The sequence below is a fragment of the Cyrtonyx montezumae genome, unplaced genomic scaffold (assembly GCF_038088225.1).
Source record: "Cyrtonyx montezumae isolate F1298 unplaced genomic scaffold, pur_monq_1.0 scaffold_3, whole genome shotgun sequence".
Lineage (NCBI taxonomy): Eukaryota > Metazoa > Chordata > Aves > Galliformes > Odontophoridae > Cyrtonyx > Cyrtonyx montezumae.
Window position 1 is genome coordinate 135,935,214 of NW_027072034.1, and position 20,204 is coordinate 135,955,417.

Here is a 20,204-nt window from a genome sequence, read left to right on the forward strand (position 1 = left end):
CAACTTTTTAAACTACTTCATAAGTAGTATTGAATCTTCTTGTTAGAATTGTTGTTTTCATTACTGGAGAGTGAACAGTAAATTAAAATTATGAGAAGGTATGGTATGGTGGATTCAGCAAAAAGATCAGCTGTTAAATATAAAAACACCCTACGAAAATCTCAGCTTCTGGAGTCATGTTATTATGTGGGATTTAAGTTTTCATAAAACAAAAACATTAACTTGGTCTTAATCTTTGTAGTTTCTAAAAGCTGAAAGTTAAAGACTTGGAATTGAGACTGCCAATAGAAAGGACATATTTAAAAACAAAGTGATTGATAGTATTTACATAATCTGAGTTGGCAGTACTGTGCTGGAAATAAACCAGGAATTCTGTCTAAATTAGCAAGACACTAATTAAATATATAGATGTTCCCATTGTATTCTGTCAATCCCCGCAGCCTAAGGAAATGGTATGGCAAAGTAAAATGTAACTAGATATGGTGAAATAACAGAAATGGTGCTGGCATTAATTCCTAGTGGCAAGGCTATGGTAGCAGTGCAAATAAAATGGCAGATGGCATGAAACTTTAGTAGAGTGGATAAAGATGTGCCAAAAAAGCTGCAGTTGTGTCCTTTTGGCAGTTTGTGTTGTTTCCTAAGAGGTTTTCTGCTTGGGGCCAAGCAGTGCAAGAAGGGAGGCTGTGTTCCCTCAGTGCCAAACAGCTGCACAGCACAAAGGGACAGAGGCGGCAGTTTGGCTTGCCGTTGGCCAGCCTACTTGAGCTGCTGATGCTGTGAAGGTACAAATGCTTCTGTGGGGCTGAAGGCTTTTCTAAGTAGCAAAGGAACATTGTTTGCACGTAATGTAGTTGCTGTCTTTGCTGTGGAATGAGAGTTGCCGCTGGTCTTTTGATCCTTCTGGGGAAGAAGGGGTTCCTGCTTATGCTGTGACTTACTAAGGCTCTTGAATTGTGAAAGGGCAAAAAAACCACGGGCGTAACTTGACATTGTAATATTTTCATTTGAAATGCTGTTTTGATCTTAAGAATCCTTCTGCTTATATGCGAAACCTTCTAATCAAGAGTTCTTAGATGTAAAAGCGGGTACTTTTCAGTCTAGTGAATAAAGCTGACACTGCACAAACTTCATTGCTCTACCTTCACTCCGCTTAAAAAAAGTAATTGTGATCAGTGTGCAAACGAATTTTCTTTTTCCCCAAATAAAAGGAAATATGTCTTCTAAATGAAAGACAAAGCAGAATGTTTTATTGTAAAAGATCCTGATTCAAAGCACGGGCCTCTTCCAAATTTAAATGCTATAGGAATATTTCTTAATAATAGGTGAACTAAATAAAGTTTTATAAGTTGAAAGAAGTATTTTTAATATTTAATAGAGAATGAAAAATGATTCCACATGTATGCTGAACGCTTTTGAACATGTTGAAATAAGAAAATTCCCTTTCTGTACATTAGAGATAAAACCCAGTATTCTACTGCTATTCAATCAATTTTGTAGCATAAGGACTTGCAAGTGCTACTGGCCTCTACTATATTGAAATGGTTTGAGCATAATAATTTCACAGAGATTTATATCTTGTTACATGAACAGAAAGGAGAATCAGAGTTTTAGCTCAGTTACAGGGTGAAATGAAAAAAAAATTGTGTAGGTTGTTTTATACAACTAAGACAATTTACCTGTTCCCTCATATCATCCGACACTTTCTCCTTTAAATTAATGTGATTGTTTCTCTGAATTTTGTGCTTGTCACTAGTGATTATTAATGTGACACTATATTTTTCTGGCAGTACAGATTTGCAACTGTGTGACTCTGATATCAGAGCTTTCTTGTGGATTGTTTGAGCAGCTTATGTTTTGCTTCCTTTCAGGAAACTTGGTGCATCATTTCTACAGGAAGTTCAGTGTTCACCAGACAGTCAGCACTCTGACATTTTCTCTTCAGTAATGGCTGTGTGCATGAGCAGCAGGCATAAATGCAGATACTATGCAGATACATCTTGTTTTACATCTTTCTCCTTCCATTTAGTTTTTTTTTTCAGGATTGGGAATTGGACACCTGATACATTCTGCTATGTTTTCCCTTTTTTTTTTTTTTTTCCCACTGACAGTTGCTTTGTTAATTAACCACTGTAGTAAAGACAAACTTAGGTATTGTTGTGGACCTCATTTCCAATCCCTTCTGACACAGGATTTCCATTTTCCATCATTCATCTGTTGCTGAATGTGGCTGATTGCTGGCCCAGGCTCCTGGAGCCTCTCTGATCTTTAGCGGAAGAGGAACTGTTGTTAAAACTCAATCTAGATTGCTGTGCAAGTACGATCTTCATTTTGTTTCATTACTTATCAATGATTTTAATTCTTTCCTTATTTGTAAAACTTGTAGCAAATACTTAATCTCTAGTGGATTTGATTTACAATTTTTCTTCTTTTTTGCCTTCACAGACCAAAGTGGCTCAGCTCATCATGTATTTATCCCCTTCCTATCTTCTTCCCATCCAGTGCTGTCATCTTCTGAGTGTTCACTGTCTGCTCCTTTTGATGTTTTTGCCTGGCTATTGGGTTGATATTGCAAAATCCCAAGATTTGCATGGTCCTTTTGGCTACTACCCGTTTGCTTTTCCTATTCTATTTTCCTCACAGTTGTGCTTTACTTCTTTCTTCCTTTGCATTTCTGGTACTTGATAGCTGATGCCAAATTTTGCATCAGCTCTAGATTGCTAGAAATAATAGCACAGAGAAAATGAGTGCAGCAGAGAGGTCAGAAACTCAGATATCAATTTATGTATTACTATTTTTGTAATGATCTATTTTTTTCCTCACGTGCTACCTTTTCACATTCTCCATTCTTTTTTTGTTGTTCTTCTGTTTTTACTCCTATTTCTTTCTTTCTGCATCTTGTTAATTTTGTTGATAGCAGTACTGTGCAGTGTTCAGAATTGCAGAGATGATGCAAGACAAAACATTAAGAGCAGGGGGCAGAGACATCTGAGCTGGCACACTTTTTGGAGTCTTGAGAAATTTTGTCACTTATGTGAGTGGAGGGCTAAAAGTCAAGGGAGCAGTGAATGTTAAGGGGAATCAGTTGTTTCAAGCAATTGCCTCTATGTCCTTCTGAAAAACTAGTTTCTGTGTATATTTGTTAGAGTTTAAGTAAATACTGAATTCTTATCTTCTGCAAACCCAGTATATAGGGTCAGTGTTGAATAAACCTGGGCTCTGGGTGTTTTCTCTCTCAAAGGTGAGTGGTGAAAGGGCTTGGCTGTGAAGCCAGTGCTGCTCTTTGCCTCACCATTCCATCTTCTTTTCTGCTGTTCAACGATGACTAGTTTGTTTGTGGTTGTTGGCCTTTGGAGGAAGGGAGTAGAAGATGCTGGAGCCAAGAGGACCTGTTTGTGCACTGGTACAGCCTATGGCTATTAATGACATTTAGGTTATCTCTCCTGTCTGGTACATCCTGTTGTGCCGCTTATGAGGCAATACCCAGCAAGAGATATCCTGTTGTTTGTAGATTCTCTTTGAAGTTTGTTTGATTTGGGAACAAGTAACACAATGGTGAGAGGCATCAAAACTCTTCCAAATATTTGATTTAATGTGTTAGTTTCATGGGACTCCTGTGCACCTTTATACATTGCTACAACCATATGTTGTAATATGTACTAATTGTGTAAGTGCTGTAATTGTCATGCCAACAGCTTGGATTACTTTTTTGCATCTGGTGGTTAATTAACCTTCCTTTCAAAATTGGAGCTGCAGAAGCAAACAGTGCTGTTCCTCAGTGAGATGGGATTGCGTTGGTTGTACACCCCTTTGTATCGTTTATAGCTCTGGGGACTGTCTTCCCATTTATTAAATTACCAATTATTTATGATCGGGGAATAAATCACATTTAGCACTGCAGAAATTAACAAAATACCTAACTCTCTGATTCTTATTTTGTGTATCATTTTGTTTTCATATCCAGTTTCCATAAGTCACCACTCCTTAAAAAGCAAGATTTAACAAGAAAAAAATAATAAATAATTATGCCTCTGAATAAGTAAGCTTTGTGGAAAACATAGAAAGAAATAGCTAAGAATTTTACCTAAATAGAAAAAAGACATTCAGAAGTCATGAGTGAATATGTAAACCACCATCAGTATGCACACAGACTGCTGGAATGGTGACCACAAATTAATCTGGCATTGCACTTGTGTGTGCCATGACTGCCACTGCTGTAAGTAGTTGAAATGCTGTGAGACATAAGGGCAAATCCACAGCAGCTCTTTCCCAATTCCCTACCAGAATATGTGAGGTAGAAAATGGGTAAATAATTGTTTTAAGGGAAAGCTTGGAGTAGAATTTCGTACTTTTGCACACAGCTTTTTATAGAAATCTCTTTCCCATATGTCAGAGTGCTTGTTACCTACAATGGCCTGTTTTCTGTTTGGGGTCTCGTGGATTTCTTATGGCAAGCTACAGCTGTTTGTTCTCATGATTCTGCAAAAATAACTGTGTCCCACTTTGTGTAGATGTAGCTTAACAATCATTGCATTATGTGAGTTGTTTTTATTTCTAACTGTGCTGTGTTCTAGAAAGAATTCTTTTATCATCTGCAGAGTTTATCGTAGATGCCAATGTTCTCAGTCTCACCAAAAACCAATGGTAATGGTGTCAAGATTTGTGTATGATAAAAAAGCAGAATTTGCTGTTAATCTAATGGTGATTAGAAGACAAAAGGATGCTTGGAGTTTTGAGATAACTGTTAGAAGACAGGTAATTAAAAGATGTGAAGGCTTTATTCAGTCCAGCAATGATGAAAAACTTGATGTTGCTGTCATTAAAAAAATCAGCAGGCATTTCTTCGTTTTGAAAAAACACTTCAGGGAAGAGGGTTTGTAAATACAGAAATTCGCTTCGCGTGTTCAGTTACCTGTCAACTTTGTAAACCTCTGGCTACCGGCCCTTTTCATGCTTCCCTGTTGTAACTGCTTCTTTTGGGGTATGTCAAAGACATCTTTAAACAATTTCTGCAACTCTTCAAACAGCGTGTGAGATCCTGCAGTGCTTCCAGAGGAAGGCACTGCGGGTGTCTTTGTGCAGATTGAAGAGTACTTTTGGCACCTTCTTGCGCACACGTGTCGCCTTCTCAACCTGTAAACACACATGCACACACAAGTATTTGCCATTCTCATTGGCCCTTCTCAGACTGGGAGCTGACAGGATAAAATACCTTTTCCCTTTGTCCCCCTCCAGCGCCATTTCTGTTATACCTGATGCTCCCTGGATGTTTTCAGGCGTATTTTAACAAAGTGTTCTCAGTGTGGGTCTTGCAAAACTCATACCAGCAATTTTACTACAGTATTTTCATTACAAAGGGCATCCTGTTTCATAGTAATGTATTGTATTCATTTTGAAGATGTCCTAGTGTCTTACAAGAAGCTGTTCTAAAAAAGTGGTTGATGCTGTTAGTTGGAACTTTGTTTTCCTTGTAAAGTCAGCATGGTATAAAAAATTCAGTGTGAAAAATTGATTTTAAAAGATAGATTGTACCTTGATGGTACCTTGTTATTTAGTTAATGTATGCTTTCTATGATATGGAAGCTGCAGTATATGCCATTTATGTCCCAGAAAATATTCAAAAATAATTGCTGACAAAAGCCACTTCACAGGTTGACTCAGAGGCACGTCTTGTAATCTGAATGTTAATATTCTAGGTGGCTAGGCAGAGGAAACTATTGATGTAGTTTGAAGATCCACATAGAGACTAGTCAGGATTTTAGTTAAAATGTGGGGAGGGAGAGACACTGAGATATTTTGAGTTCTCCCAGTTTCACTGAAATTTTATGCTTATTGAGCATATAAATGCATACGTACAATTTGTAATATTTTTGAAAATGTGAGATTTTTTTCTAGTCAGTTTGAAATGTTGCCTTTTATATTTCAGGAATTTATGTCTTTTCCAGAAGCCATGTGGAATTACCTTAATTTTACTCTAGAATACAGGCAGCTCCTGGTTTTACTGTACAATCCATGACTATCTGTCATGTGCTTTATTTTTCCCCTCAAGCTTGGGTTTTTGTTATGAAGAAGTACTGATAAGGAACAGAGGACTGATTCTTACCTTCCTTGCATGTGGTCTCTTCAGTGTGATCCGTGCGGAGCGAGCAGAAGCAGCTACCACAGAGATCAAACAATTTCCCAAGCTCAAATTAGCATGTAGATCTTGGCTTTCAGCATTAACAGACCAAAGCAGGACCTCTCTGTTTCCTAAAGAGCGTTCATCTCCTTGTCAGTGCAACTTTTTTGGGGAGGCAGAGAAATACAAAGGATATTCTGAACTGAAATCCTATTTTGTATTTTCCCAATATTTGAAAATGCCAAAGGTTGTATTTTTTTACACTCAGCAGTTGCACTTTTTTTTTTTCCTTCCTAGTCCACCTGGAAAAATATTTCTGGCCTGATCTGATGGCATGAACTAATCTGTCATAAACAAAGAAAACAAGCACTCTTACCTCTCTGGGTGTGTGGTCAGATGACTGGGCTGTAACTGGAAAGTACTTTTTTCATCGATGGCATTGGCCAGCCATCAAACTCCACGGGCATCTGTATCAGCTGCCTTGGAATGGCTTTTGATGTGATTAGGCTACTAATTAGCTGTCTCAATTTTTCTCTCCCTCCTGATGCTTTCTTTTGATTCACTTTGACTCTGAGGAGCCTATATTCTGTGCATGTTTGGTTTCTCTGTTCCATCTAAAATCCCTAATGATAGCTTAAACAGTCCTCTTTTTGATGAGCATTTCCCTGTGTTTACATACATTTTTCTGTTAAATGCATACGTCAGGATTTTTCTCATAAGAGTAACTGTTATTTTCTAGGGGTACTGTCAGTGGGCATGTGTATCCATTCTAGGATTTTAGAATCAGAATGTGCATGTTTACTTCATTTAAAACCATCAGAATTGGAGCAAATGTTTAGTACTTGAATATTCACCAGATAGTAACCACACATTTAAATAACAGTAGAAGTTCCTGTGTTAAGGCCCAGTTTGCAGTGACAAGGAAGCAGTGAAACACGCTAATAGATTAAATGCTGTGGCAATATATTGCCTTTTTATTGCTTTTCCACAGGCAGCAGATTCATGTATAGTTATTACTAGCTACATTATCTGCTAGTTTTCTATCAAAAAAGATTCAGTCTATTGAATCATTAATCCAATATTTATCATTCTTATTGAAAATCCACTAGTGTTAGTACTGTATAAAATATTGATTTAAATGTACTGGTGTTGCTAAAGATTAAAAACATATTAACGTAAAAAGCACTCTATTTTTTAGTACATTTGAAACTATTCATTGTGGATGCTTAAACTGACAGTATTTCTATGTTGTGTAAAGAATTAAAAAAAAATAAAAATTCAACATATACTGAGTGACCAATGCCATCCCGATTTGAAGATGCTGAACATTCATCCAACTCATACTTGAAATTTTGATGTGTATTGCTGTTACTGAATATCAAGAATAAAATTCTTGCTTATACATAGAGTGTAAAATGGGATCTTTTGTAGCAGCACACGGCCTGTTTAGAATGATATAACAGGCGCTGAATGTTCACATATCAAACAAAATGCCATCTTTCTGTAGAAAAGAGGTGTCAAAAAGTTTCTTTGTACCTTTAACGCATGTGATTATGTAGTACAAAATGCAGAGTTTGTAAAATTTCTTGAATATACAGGCAAAAAATGAATAATTCAAAACAACTCATAAGTTCTACATTCTATTGTATCTTTTATAACGCAGGCAGAAGATAGCATTGTGTTCCCAGTAGAGCTGAATTTGCACAAGTTACACCTCTGAAAATGCCAGATGGTCTATGGTCTACTTTTGAGAGCTGTCACATATGTAAAGATTTGAAAAAAGAAAGACAGCTGAATGAGAGCAGTGGATCATTAAAGAGAGAGTGAGAGTCCCTGGGTATCACTGTGTTTTAAGAAGCATTGTGTCGTTCCCCATATTACACTTCTTTTTTTTAAGATAGACACAACCTTTAAAAAATAAGGTAAAAATATTTCTGTTTTAAACTGAGTGGTTGTGGCTTAATCTTGGAACTGTCAGTTGCTTTTGTTCTTTATGCTAGAATGCAGTCGTATGGTTCCTAATTGCTTTCAAGTGTGTTTTAACCGTAAGATTCAAGTCTCCCTAATGCAAAATTATCAATAAAGTTAAAATAAATTTAAATTAAGATAACTAATTCATTTGGGATTTTGTTCCATTCTGATTTGACCTGCGTATCACATGTGAATACTGTAAAGTCAGTCAGCTAAAAAGTTGTATGATAATGAAAAAAGACTGAGGTGAGGGTACTTCAGGAACAGGATTATAAAAAAAATACAAAATAAAAAGGCACCAAGCTTCCCACCTCCTCTGCCCTCTCCCCTCCCCCCCTCAGAACAAAAAGACCCAATCTGCCCACCTTTGTAAAAATAGTGAGCAGAAATGAGAGCAAAGCCAAATAACTTCTTAGATGCCCATTCACCTACAGTTTGATGGAAAATCTCATAATTTTGAAGACCGAATTTTATATAATTTCCAAAGTTATTGCATTGTAGTAGAGTACCAGAAATCTATGAACAATTGCAAACTGCGACCACCAATTTTGCTGTCTTGGAAAAGATCATAACTGTCAGTTTTAGAAATTTTTAGTATTGTCTGTTGTTTATGTGAACTGAGAAAGGATAACCTCTCCTTAGTACTTCTAGACTATCAGTGCTGCTCCAAAGCTGAGAAATCATTGCAAGTGTTGTGTGAGGAAGATGTCTTCAGATGGAACACGAAAAATGCTTTTCCTTAATAACATTTACATTTGAATGGGATACTGAGAATAAAGCTGTGGGGAGTTACAAGTATGAATACTAAACTTTAGGGAGTATTAATTTTGATTCCTGATGCCGCTATTGAGTTCATTATTGACTGAAGTTAGGTCTATGTTGTTTTTTTTTTTTAATGGAAGGAATAGCTTTTGAAATTATTTTGTGCATTCATGGAAAATCCTACATATAGGATTCCTTGTATTATACTTGTAATGAATCTGCTCCTGTTTCAGACCTGTTTTGGAGCTCTTATAATAGTCTGGAAATGTTAACAGGGTATGTGCATAGCATTTGAAAATCCCTGGAGGTGTTAAAGATGATGTTTGGATGTAGCACTGAGGGACATGGTTAGTGGGCATGGTGGTAATGGGTTGGTGATTGGACCAGATGATCTTAGAGGTATTTTCCAGCCATAATAATTCTATGATTCAACCCACTAGTGCAAAGATGTGAAAGGAACAGCTGCTTCAATATTGCCATTGAAAATGTTTTTGTGCAAGTTAGTTCAAGTGCTCATTGATAGCTTTGTGCTCCCAGACCAGAGCAGTTAGTACTGGTTATGGGAGGGATCCATCTTTGTCCCTGCTACAAGGGAAGTGTAATGACATAAATGTCTACTCCAGCTCTTCCTTTCTTTCCTATCACAGAAAATTTTTGCTTATGTAAACAGTTTACTGTTGGGGTTGCTTTGACCTAGTCTGTTGTTGCCAGTGAGGAGTGTCTTAAAATCTTATATGTTGTAGCTAAAAATATCCAACAGAAAGTAAAAAATCAACCAGTTCTTTTTTTCTCTCCAATATTTAAACTCTATTCTAAAAATATCTCTGTTTGCTTATGAATGTGACCAAGACTTAGATTAAGATTTACATAAAGTTTAATCTGACTAGTTGGTAAAAATCAATCTGACAGTGGTATTGATGTCTTTGATAAAAGGGAACTATTGAGACTTCATTAGGCCTGTTCAGATCTGAGAGTTCTTATAGTTACCTTGCTGGTGAGTGCATCCTGGTAGTATTTGTCCAAGTTTAGTCATATCTAAAGTGATCAATGTAGCTGCTTCTTTAGAAGGAAGTTAACTATAATTATCTACAAATATTTTTATCTTCTATGTTGTCTAGTCTACAAACAAAGCTATACTGTGAAATCATCAGAAAATTGATGTAAATTATTTGAAAAGAGTATGAACTGCAGTTCTCCTTTACAACTGGTTCTGTCTGATGTTGCTGCATTCAGTAGAATATGGGCTTTTTGCTTGACATAAAATCTGAAAACAATTGAAAACCTCTTTAAGTTCAAGCAAGATAAAGTAGTGTTTTGATTAGCAGAGGTGATTGGGCTGATGCTTTTTGTTTGTGAAATCTTGTTGTGTTACTATCTGTATAGTTTAATTAGTTTCAGAATCAAGTTGGCTTTTTTGAATAAAAATCCTTAATTGGAAACTAGTGTTTTTATTACAGAGATTCACATTAAAAACTTCTCTTTTTTTCAGACATATAGTCTTTAAATACATGGAATGTGTCCCAAGTTATTAAAAATAGGCTCCTTTATGATACTGTACCTTAACAAGGAAAGGAATGATCAAGTTTCATGACCTCTCATTAGAATGATTTTATAACACATACTCTTCAAGTCTTAACCAGGACATTGCAGATTCCTGCCTTGACAGATTTTGTATTTTTTTGTCTGACGGTTTCATTTTGCTGTTGTTAAAACCCTAATGTGTCCATTGCAGCCCTTTCTAACCTGGTGATTGTGAAATGCAGTAGGGGGACTCAGCCTGCTACAGCTTTGTGCTATGTTCCCCCCACTTCGTGAGGAATTTGACTGTTTTTGTTCTTTCCAGCAATCCATGAGCTTGGTTTCTGACTGGTGTTAATTACTTGAATACTCTTAGTTGTATCTAATGCACTGGTCTCTGGTTGCTGTCTTTTGGGGTAGCCCTCTCTTGTCACCCTGGTTATTTTCTAGTGACTGCCAGGTTGCCCAACTTGCAGTTTCACATCTTCCACACTTTTTTTTCTTTCTTTTCATTTTTGTTTCCCTAACTTCATCAGGCTCAATTCTTCATCAGCTTACCTCAGTTTAGATATATAAAGTTTTAATACTTTTTGTCCTATTCCGGGCTTTTTCCTTTTTCGCATTGCTTGCCTTGTTCTCTCTGCCAAATTCACAAAGAGCCACAAACCAGTGCTGTACTGAACAGGGATGCTAGGCCTCATTTAAGCATGAGTGAGGCACTTTATAAATGTTTAATTGTAATTATTTTTAATCTTCCTTGTTTTGTCTGGAGATGTTAATTTTTCCCCAGTCTAGCCTAAAGTATTCAGTGCTCAATTTACAGTTTTAATTAACACTTTCTTTCTCTTTCATTTTAAGCACAACCTCAACGTTTGCCTCAGCCAAATACTTCAGCACTGGAAAGGGGTGAGGAAGAAAGTGGCAAAGTACAAAACGGCCATGCGGGCTTGAGTAATGGAAGTGGAATGCACAACGGGGTCAAGCATGCGTCCACAGACAACAGAAAACTTTCATCTCCCGTTTCAGAAAAAATGCACAAGAAAATTCAGTCCACCTTGTCTGTCAACAGTAATGGCAGCAAGAAGAGTAAAATAAGCTCTGCGTTTTCTCAAAAGCCTTCACCTGAAGGTAAGCAGAAATTCTTATTAAAAAAAAAAAACAAACGAAATGAAGACTAGCCAAACCCTATTCTCACTAATAATTACACAATCAACTGAAAATAATTGAAGAGCATGACTCATGCTCCAGAAGCAAATAGAAATCATTATGATAAAAAGCAAGTAACTTCCCCAAAGGAAACTATTAAGTATTTGAAGGAAATTGAAGCAATGGGAGATTTGTTGCTTTCAAACATTTTGCCAACATAGTCTGGTGATGTTCTATTCTTTGTAGTTAGTACACTGAACTGACAGAAACTCTTGTCAGCATCATCACAGGTATATCAGGAAATAAGTTAAAGCAGTAGTTCAAAACATAGTAAATACTTAATTTCATTAATGGCAGGCTCCATGAGAGTAGAGTTTGCTTTTGAGAATATTGTGTTAGTGGATATTCTGACTACCTGTGAGGTTTGAACACTGAATAATAAAATTTAGACCTGTGCTTTGATAATAAATGTGCCTCATGTTGTAAATAATTCGCATGAAGAAGCTTCATAATCCCTGTGCACAGTTTAAATAAGCAGAAGTAAATAATTTTCCTTTACATTTTAGCTCTGCATGTGTTTTCACTGCTTGCAATTACACTAATGGTCCCTGTGTTGCTGAGCCTTTCCTCAATCCATTAATATCCCGTTAGCACTGATGTAGTCAGAAGGCTTTGCTCCTGTCCAGTGCAACAAGGGTGCAGAAGCTATATAAATGTTATTTGTTTGAGGCAGGCTTTGTTTCAGAGTGCAGGCAGAATGCATAGATGTAACTAGTTAAAAAAATGTGAGGGGTGAGTAAAGACACAGATTTTCAGAGAAATGGGAGACTACTGTTCAGTGAAATGGGGAGGATTCATAGCCTGGATGAAAGCAAAAGGGATCAGAAGGACTGTATGTACTGGCCTGAGTGAAACCCACTGATTTCAGTGGAGTGACTTCTCTTGGCTTCCACTACTTCAATCAAACAGACTGAGTGAACCTATGTAATAATATCAAGTAGAGCTTCACTTGTACTGTGCCATGGGCTGGTCCTCCTTGCTGTAGCCTATTTTCACATGTATCTTTAAGAACTTGATGTTATTTTTCAGATGGGTTTTCAGTCCTCTAAAATTTCTTTCCAAAATCATAATGGTGTACTTAATAAAAAAAGATTGATTTATATTCATAATTATACATATAATCTTGTAATATTTTTCTTTGTTGTAAGTTGGATATATGTTCTTAGTAGCTTGACCCACCTTGCTAATTTTTGTTGCTTTAAGTTTTCTGCTCATGGACCCAAGCGAAACATAAGTTCTATTGTGCAGTGATGAAGGTGTATCTAGAGCATTCTGATATGCCAGTAAGGCGAATAATTGTTGAAAAAAGTTATTCTATTTTTGAAATTTATTCTACTATACTGTTCTTTGCAGACATGTTTTGAATTTGCATCTACACAGTGCACATATGCAAGCCTTCTGACAGTTTCTTCACTTTTTCAGTAATTTATCCTGTGAAACTGCATGGAAGAATTGCAGGCTGAGTAATATTCACAATCAGGGACTCTGGCAATGGAAAGTTGACATTCAAAAAATAACACGAAGAACAAATCATAATGTAAAGAAAAATAATTTATCCATAATACAAAAAGAAATGCATATGAATTTAAGAAGTGTTAACCCATATGAATACTTTTGGAAAGCTTTACTATAATCTTACCTGTACAAAAAAAAAAAAAAAGAAAAGATAAAATTAGGTTATTTCAAAGGAGCTTAATTGCATTTAAAATAGAATGCATACACTAGATCAGTGCATATAACTATACAGTACCAGAAGAGTGCATTAACAAGTTATATGACTGAGGACTGCAAAGACACTCTTTCAAGATGGTCAGTTAATTGAAACATAACTTCTACAAATTATTCGCATTCTGAATCTTCTGTGGAGTAGGGATATTTTTGAGAACAGCTCTACTTTCAGATCAATTCTGGATCTGTAGAAGCTACTGAAAAAATTACAGAAAGATGCAAAAGAGTGGGAAGAATTTGTAAGCTTTTGCAATTTCTTAACAGCTTGACTTAATCATTTAACTTGTGCCGTGTTAACTTTACAAGCCAAGTGAAGGGTTGAAGAGCTGCTGGGTTTGCGTTTACTTGAAAGTGTGTGTGCTTATTCAGATCTGTACAGTATAGCATTATCAGCTTTGTGTGATCTCTTATGCAATCTTATGCAGAAATAAATTATGTTAATTTCTCAATGGTCAATCATTTGAAGTTAACTTAGCCACATCAACTTAGTAATGTGTCCAGATAATTTTAGTAGAATTAAATACAGGTAAACTTGCATGTTGAAATTCACTTTAATTAAAAAATACGAGTCCTTATGTTTGACCTTGGAATTCATAGTTTTAATTTATATTTGTTCTCTTTGCTTCTCTCCTCTCTGCTTTACTTCACTCTGCTTGTTTTTTCTTTCTTCAAAATACATTTTATGTGTTACCTCATCTGCCCTTTCCAGAGGGTACCTTGAGTCCTCTACATTGGAATCTACACTCCAATCAGGAAAATAACTGGTTTTGCTAAGTAAATAAAAGTGGCCAGAGAAAAGAAATTCAGTATGGAGTGCTACTCCCCACCAAAGTCCCACTATCATTGTTATTAACTTATTAATTGTTCCATCTGCAAGCTGTACTTGTACTTTCACGTTGCATCATGTGAGTATTAGAAATCGTGTTGGAAATGCTTAAACTGCAAAAGACAATTCGGTAGCAATAGTATAGAAGCTTTAATTCCGTCTTTTTAAATGAGGATGTAGTCTATGGAGTCAAGTCAGTGTTCCGGATATACTGTTGAGAAACACTTTCACATCCAGTGAGACTTAGGAGGATGTAAGTGTACTCACTAGCTCTGCTCTTCCTCTGCTTCTATTATTAATCCATATCATCCCTGAAGAAATCTTACTGAATTCCTTGACTTGCATTACCAAAGAAAAAAAATATATATATATACCAACAAAAAAAGAATTATGAAATAGAAGGAGTTTCTCTCTTAAAAGAACAGTTTCTAAGCACTTTAAGTTCTAGACATTTTTAAAAGGGACTGGATAGATTTTGCTGCATATTGCGAATGAAAGTTGTTTTTTTTAGTTCAGTGAAATATTAATAATATTATAAATGATTTGTGTTGGAGGTGTTGCCATTCTTCTAAAGCTGTGTTCTGCAGACATTGGCAAAGTAAATTGTCACTCTTGCACCTATTATGTGTAGTACAGAGAAACCTTAGAAAACTAAAAAAGCAATTGAAAAGGAGTTAAAAATGTCAGCCTAGCTGCTGAATTTAGAAGCCTGTGTTTATCTGTAGAAAAGGAGACATGAAACTCTTTTCTGCCCAAAACAACTTAAAAAGGGAAGGAAGTCTAAAGGATACAGCAATGAGGGAGCTGTATAGTAAATGTAGGCATTAGGAAATGAAGAGAGGTAACTGAATACGAACACGTGTCGGAATGTTGGAAGGTAAATAGTAATGACATACTTAGGGTTAGAGAAGGAAAGAGAAGCAGATGGACAATGGGAGGGATGGAAGTAGAACGTATTGTGATAAGTTAAAAGGAGTATTAAAAGGAGGTAGACAATAATTATTTTGTAAAATATAAACCAACCTTTTTGACCAGAAACTAAAGAAGCTTGATGATAGGTTTGATTTTTTTTTAATTTATTTTTTAAGAAAGCAGTTTTTGGTAGAAGGAAATGAGTAAATGATAGAGGGAATACTGGTTTTGAAATTGAGCTCTCGCTTGTGGTCAAGTTGTTGTGACCACGCGAGTCCATAAGTTGCTACATTCTTTAGGGCTGTTAACACAACTCTAACAGCTTGTCAGAATCTGAGTTTAGAGTGACTCTTCTGATATTCTCATCGTTGGGGTTGAGACCGTACACAATTACTACGCTCATCTGGAAAGTTAGCTTGATAAACTAGGATGAGCAGATTCGGTACCTGATTCCTTTATCTTCACTAGATTTTACTTCATTTCTTCTCAGACTGTCTAAACCAGCAAAGTAGGAGAAGGCATCTTCTTCCCAAGTTGTGGGTTTTTTTAAAAACAGGTGATAGGAAGTGTGATAAGATGAAGGAGAAAGATGGGTAAAGAAAGTCTTCTAGATTGTGTATTCTGTGTATTCCATGTTAGAGATGCAGTAGCAATCTCACCCAATGTGTGCTTTTTTTTCTTAAAATCAGATGTTCGAAATTAGCATTTCATGGTGTGTTTGCAACCATTTTTCTTCATTTTAGTATAAAGCAACTTCATCATCTGTTCTAGATGTTGGAAGCAACAAGCCCTATTTGTCTTGCGTTGCTGACTGCATTAATTTCTTAGAATATCCAGTGTGACACGTGTGTCAACTGAACGTTAAAACAAATCCACCAAATAGATTTACAGCTGTGGTGTTAAGAACCAATATGTGCGTATACAAAGAAAGTAGTGAGTAGTTGTCTTAGCAGAATAGCAGGCTTCTCTATTTGAAGTAGTGGATCTTGTTTGGTTTATACAATTTTATATAAACTGAGATAGTTTTCAGTCAGCTTCCCTTTCATTTTGGGCATATGGTTTTGAATAGGATTTTTTTTTCTCTCAAATGCAGTAGCATTTTTGTGTGCTGTTCTGTCTGTGGATTGGTATCATGAATAGCCTAATGCTGCAGAAATATCTACTGGCCATTAAAATCTCTCCTTTCCTCTTTTCCTTCCTCTCCTTCCCTTTTCTTACGTCTCTTTTCATTTCTTTCTTTCTTATATACACTTACTAAATCCATCCCAGCAGCCTTTAGGCAGCTACTTAATTAATATCATTCAAACCTCTTTACTTGTGCCAAAATTTCTAATGTTATGTTTTGGAATTTGATGTAATCTGGAGCTCTGCCTGAGTACTTCACTACTTCTAACAGTATTTTTGTTAGACAAGGTTGTGGCAGAAGGCAGTTGTCATTCAGCTTGCACATAACACCATATGGTCAAAACCATAATTTTTAAGAAGATATTTTGAAAAGTGGTGTATTTTAAGCATGGTTTATATTTTGTTTGCATAGAAATCTTGGCAGGTGATTTACACATTGTGTTAAATGAGCAAGTGGAACACAGGGCCTGTAACGAAGAAAGGTCTTTCCACAGCATCTATTTTATAAGGTCACAGTCCAGCTGGCATCTGACTGCTCTCAGTATTTGCCATGATGAGCAACGGGAATGAAAGTTGCAGATTCAAAGGAAGCCTTAGGTATTGGAAATTTGCATGTTTCATAGTATGTTTACCAGCTGGATCGTTTTTCTTCTGAGGTTATGACTGTATTAAGAGTTTAAAATATAGGCTTTGATGAAAGTTTCCATTTGTGTTGCAGTGTAATTTAACCATTCAGGCAGTATTTTAATTTTCTTGATAAAGAGAGATTATCATTTTCTATTTTAAAATGCTGAAATATCACCTGTCATAATGTGTAACTTTCCCCCGTGTAAGTAAATGTGGCTCTCTTACCCATGGATAGGTATATTCCGTGTTACACGCTGGTTGTTCTCTCTGGGTTTCTTATTTTCATTACACAGTCACTGAGTGTAGTGAATAAAAGGGGATGGGTAGCAGAAGCTGCACAGAAGCTGCGTATACTATGGTCACAGAGTTGCTTGTGCACACCTGCAGCCACTCTGTAAGCTGACATCCCAGTCTGGGTACCACATACCCTCTACAGACCTGAGCTAGGGGTACTGCTCCATGGCTCATTCCTGTGGGTAGTTGAGTGCTGTGCTGCTCCGGCCAGGGCTGTTATCCCTCGCAGTGGGTTATCCCTGCATGTGGGTTATCCTGGCCTGTGCTGGCAGCAGGAGGCCCACCGTGCCTGCTGGGGCTTCTGTTCAGGGCGCTGCAGGGGCTTGGCGCAGTCCCCCGCTGAGGACCTCCACCGGCACTTTGATTGTGGTTTTGCCCTGTTTTGATTCTTGCTGTGAGACAGCGAAGTGCCTGGAGATCTGTTTTGAGCCATCTGAACTCAGAGGATATAGTTAGTAAAAAGCTGACCAAGGTCACCATTCTGTAAGTGAGCTTATTTACCACTGCAGACGGAAACCTTTTATCGTGTGTGACCTATCTGCTTCGAACGAAAGCTTATTGGGTCAGTAAGTGAGAGGTTAGTGTCAAACATTACAAAAGCAGCACAGATCAGCCTGTCTGTGTGTTTCTCTGTACACATTTTTCAGTTTAACTTCTGCAGATTTAGTACAGATTAGACGATCTTAAAAGTCTTTTTCTTAAACTAGAACTGCACCTTTTAATAAAAATGAAGATGAGAGGATACAAAGGAAGTCAAAACAAAAAATTGTTTCAGTGTTTAAAGTAAATTAGCTATCAGAGTAACATCTGTACACAGATATCTTAGAAATAAATAATGCCGTACATAGCTGTGCAAATGTTTGAAGACATGCACTGACACAAAGTAAAGTTGTTTTACTGTTAGTATTGTTTTTTTCCCCTAACAGAACATAACTTTATAACTGGGATGAGATAATGTGGGGATCTCTGAGCTTTGAGTATCAGTGGATGAACAGTTTTCACAGTCTCAGAGAATCATTGCATTGCTTGTATCAAGAGAAGTGTGATCAACAGGTGGAGGGAGGTGATTTTACCCCTCTTCTGTGCTCTTGTGAGACCCCATCTGGAGTACTGTGTCCAAAAAGGACATGGAGCTGTTTGAGTGAGTCCAGAGGCAAGTCACAAAGATGATCAGGGTGCTGCAGCACCTCCCATATGGGGACAGGCTGAGAGAGTTTTAGCTCTTCAGCCTGGAGGAGAGAAGGCTCTGGGGGGACCTTATAGCAGCCTTCCAGTACCTGAAGGAAAGCTGGGGAGGGACTTTTTATAAAGACATGTAATGATAGGATGTGGAGAAATAGCTGTAAACTGATAGACTGTAGATTTAGACTAGATATAAGGAAGAAACTATTTGCTGTGAGAGTGGTGAGACAGTGGAGCAGGTTGCCCAGAGTGCCCTGGAGGCATTCAAGGCCAGGCTGGATGGGGCTTTGAGCAGCCTGGACTAGTGTGAGGTGTCCCTGCTTAGAGCAAGGGAGTTGGAACTAGGTGATCTTCACGATCACTTCCAACCTAAACCATTCTATGATTATAGGAGACCATCCAGACCCACACCCTGCTGAAGTACGTTAACTACGGTAGGTTGCACAGGAAAGTGTCCAGGTGGGTTTTGAATATCTTCAGAGAAGGAAATTCCACAGCCCCTCTGGGCAGAGCCTGTTCCAGTGCTCCATCAGCCTCACAATAAATAATTTTTTCCTCTTGTTTGCATAGAACTTCCTGCTTTCCAGTTTGTGCCTTTTACCCCTTGTTCTGTCACTGGGCACCACTGAAAAGGGCCTGGCTCTGTCCACTTGACTCCCACCCTTCAGATATTTATAAACATAAATCAGATCTGTCCTCAGTCTTGTCTTTTGAAGGATGAACACCTCCAGGTCTCTTAGGCTTTCCTTTCATAAAGGAGGTGCTCCAGACCCCTCATCATCTTTGTGGCTCTCCACTGGACTCCCTGTAGAAGTTCCCTGTCCTTTTTGGGCTGGTGAGCCCAGACCTGAACACACTGCTCCAGATGTGTCCTCACATGGGCAGAGTAGAGGGAAGGTTCACCTCCCTTGACTTGCTGGCCACATTCTTTTTATTGCACCCCAGAATACCATTGGTCTTCTTGACCATGAGGGCACAGTGCTGGCTCAAGGTCTGCTTTTAAGATGCTAGTTTGGATATTATCTGAGGTAATACTTATAGCCCATTTAATGTATATATTATTTGTAACATACGCACTCTTGTGCTCCAGCACTGAGTAGCCAGAATTGCATCTGTGATTTAAGCAACAAAAGCTTGACTGATTTTGTTGAGCTTCTATTTGCCTTGGCATTGTTTAAAGTTTCCTAACAAATCTGTCGCTGTTGGAGATGTGCCAAAGAACTAAGGAAACAGCTTTACTTACATCTGCATATAAAAATGCTGCATGGAATGACTCTTTTAATTTGGATCTTACTTTCATCAAAATGAAAGGATAACTTTGGATGAACTTGTGTATCTGAAAGTGGATCTGTTTTTTCCCCTTAACTGTGGATTGGTCAAATGAGAGAGACCCTATCTGCTGACAGACCAAGTCTAACATAATTTATGCCATTCAGCATAGCTTTTGGAGCTTGACTGTTAGTCAGCAAATGGGATACAGTGTTACATATCTTTTTTCATTTTTAATGTGCAGAATGTACCTCTGTGCAGTGTTTAACACACCACATCCATATTTTTGTGTAGCGTTCATCTGTAGTGCATTACTTCAGTATTAATTAGAGAAAAGTGTGATGGATGATTTGAAAAGCAGTGGAAATCTGAGATTGTTGCAGTTTAGTTTGGAAGTCACGAGGAAAGTCTTATCTTTGTTAATGGATTTATATAACGAGAAACAGACAAAGTTCTTTCTCTTTGAAAGTATTTATGGGAAAACTTAAAATATCAAGAAACTTGTAAATTAGCTGTTCAGCAGTGTGCTGTATAATCAACAGTGGAGTCCAGTCCTTGGTAAAAAGGGCACCCCTGATCTAGTTTAATTGCATGACTATCTAATGGAAAAAGAAGAATGAGAAGAACTCTGTTTCTAAAACCAAAAAAGTTAAAAAAGTTAGTCTCCCT

General features: G+C 37.3%; 1 protein-coding gene across 2 annotated transcripts in view; it reads left to right on the forward strand.

Annotated features, from left to right (window-relative positions):
• MDFIC (MyoD family inhibitor domain containing) overlaps positions 1–20,204 on the forward strand; it is a 49,520-nt gene that overhangs the window by 22,035 nt on the left and 7,281 nt on the right. For both annotated transcript variants that reach the window (XM_065743476.1, XM_065743475.1), the window contains one exon: positions 11,225–11,494. In XM_065743476.1, the coding sequence (XP_065599548.1) occupies positions 11,225–11,494 (270 nt within the window). The remainder of the gene's footprint in view (positions 1–11,224; positions 11,495–20,204) is intronic.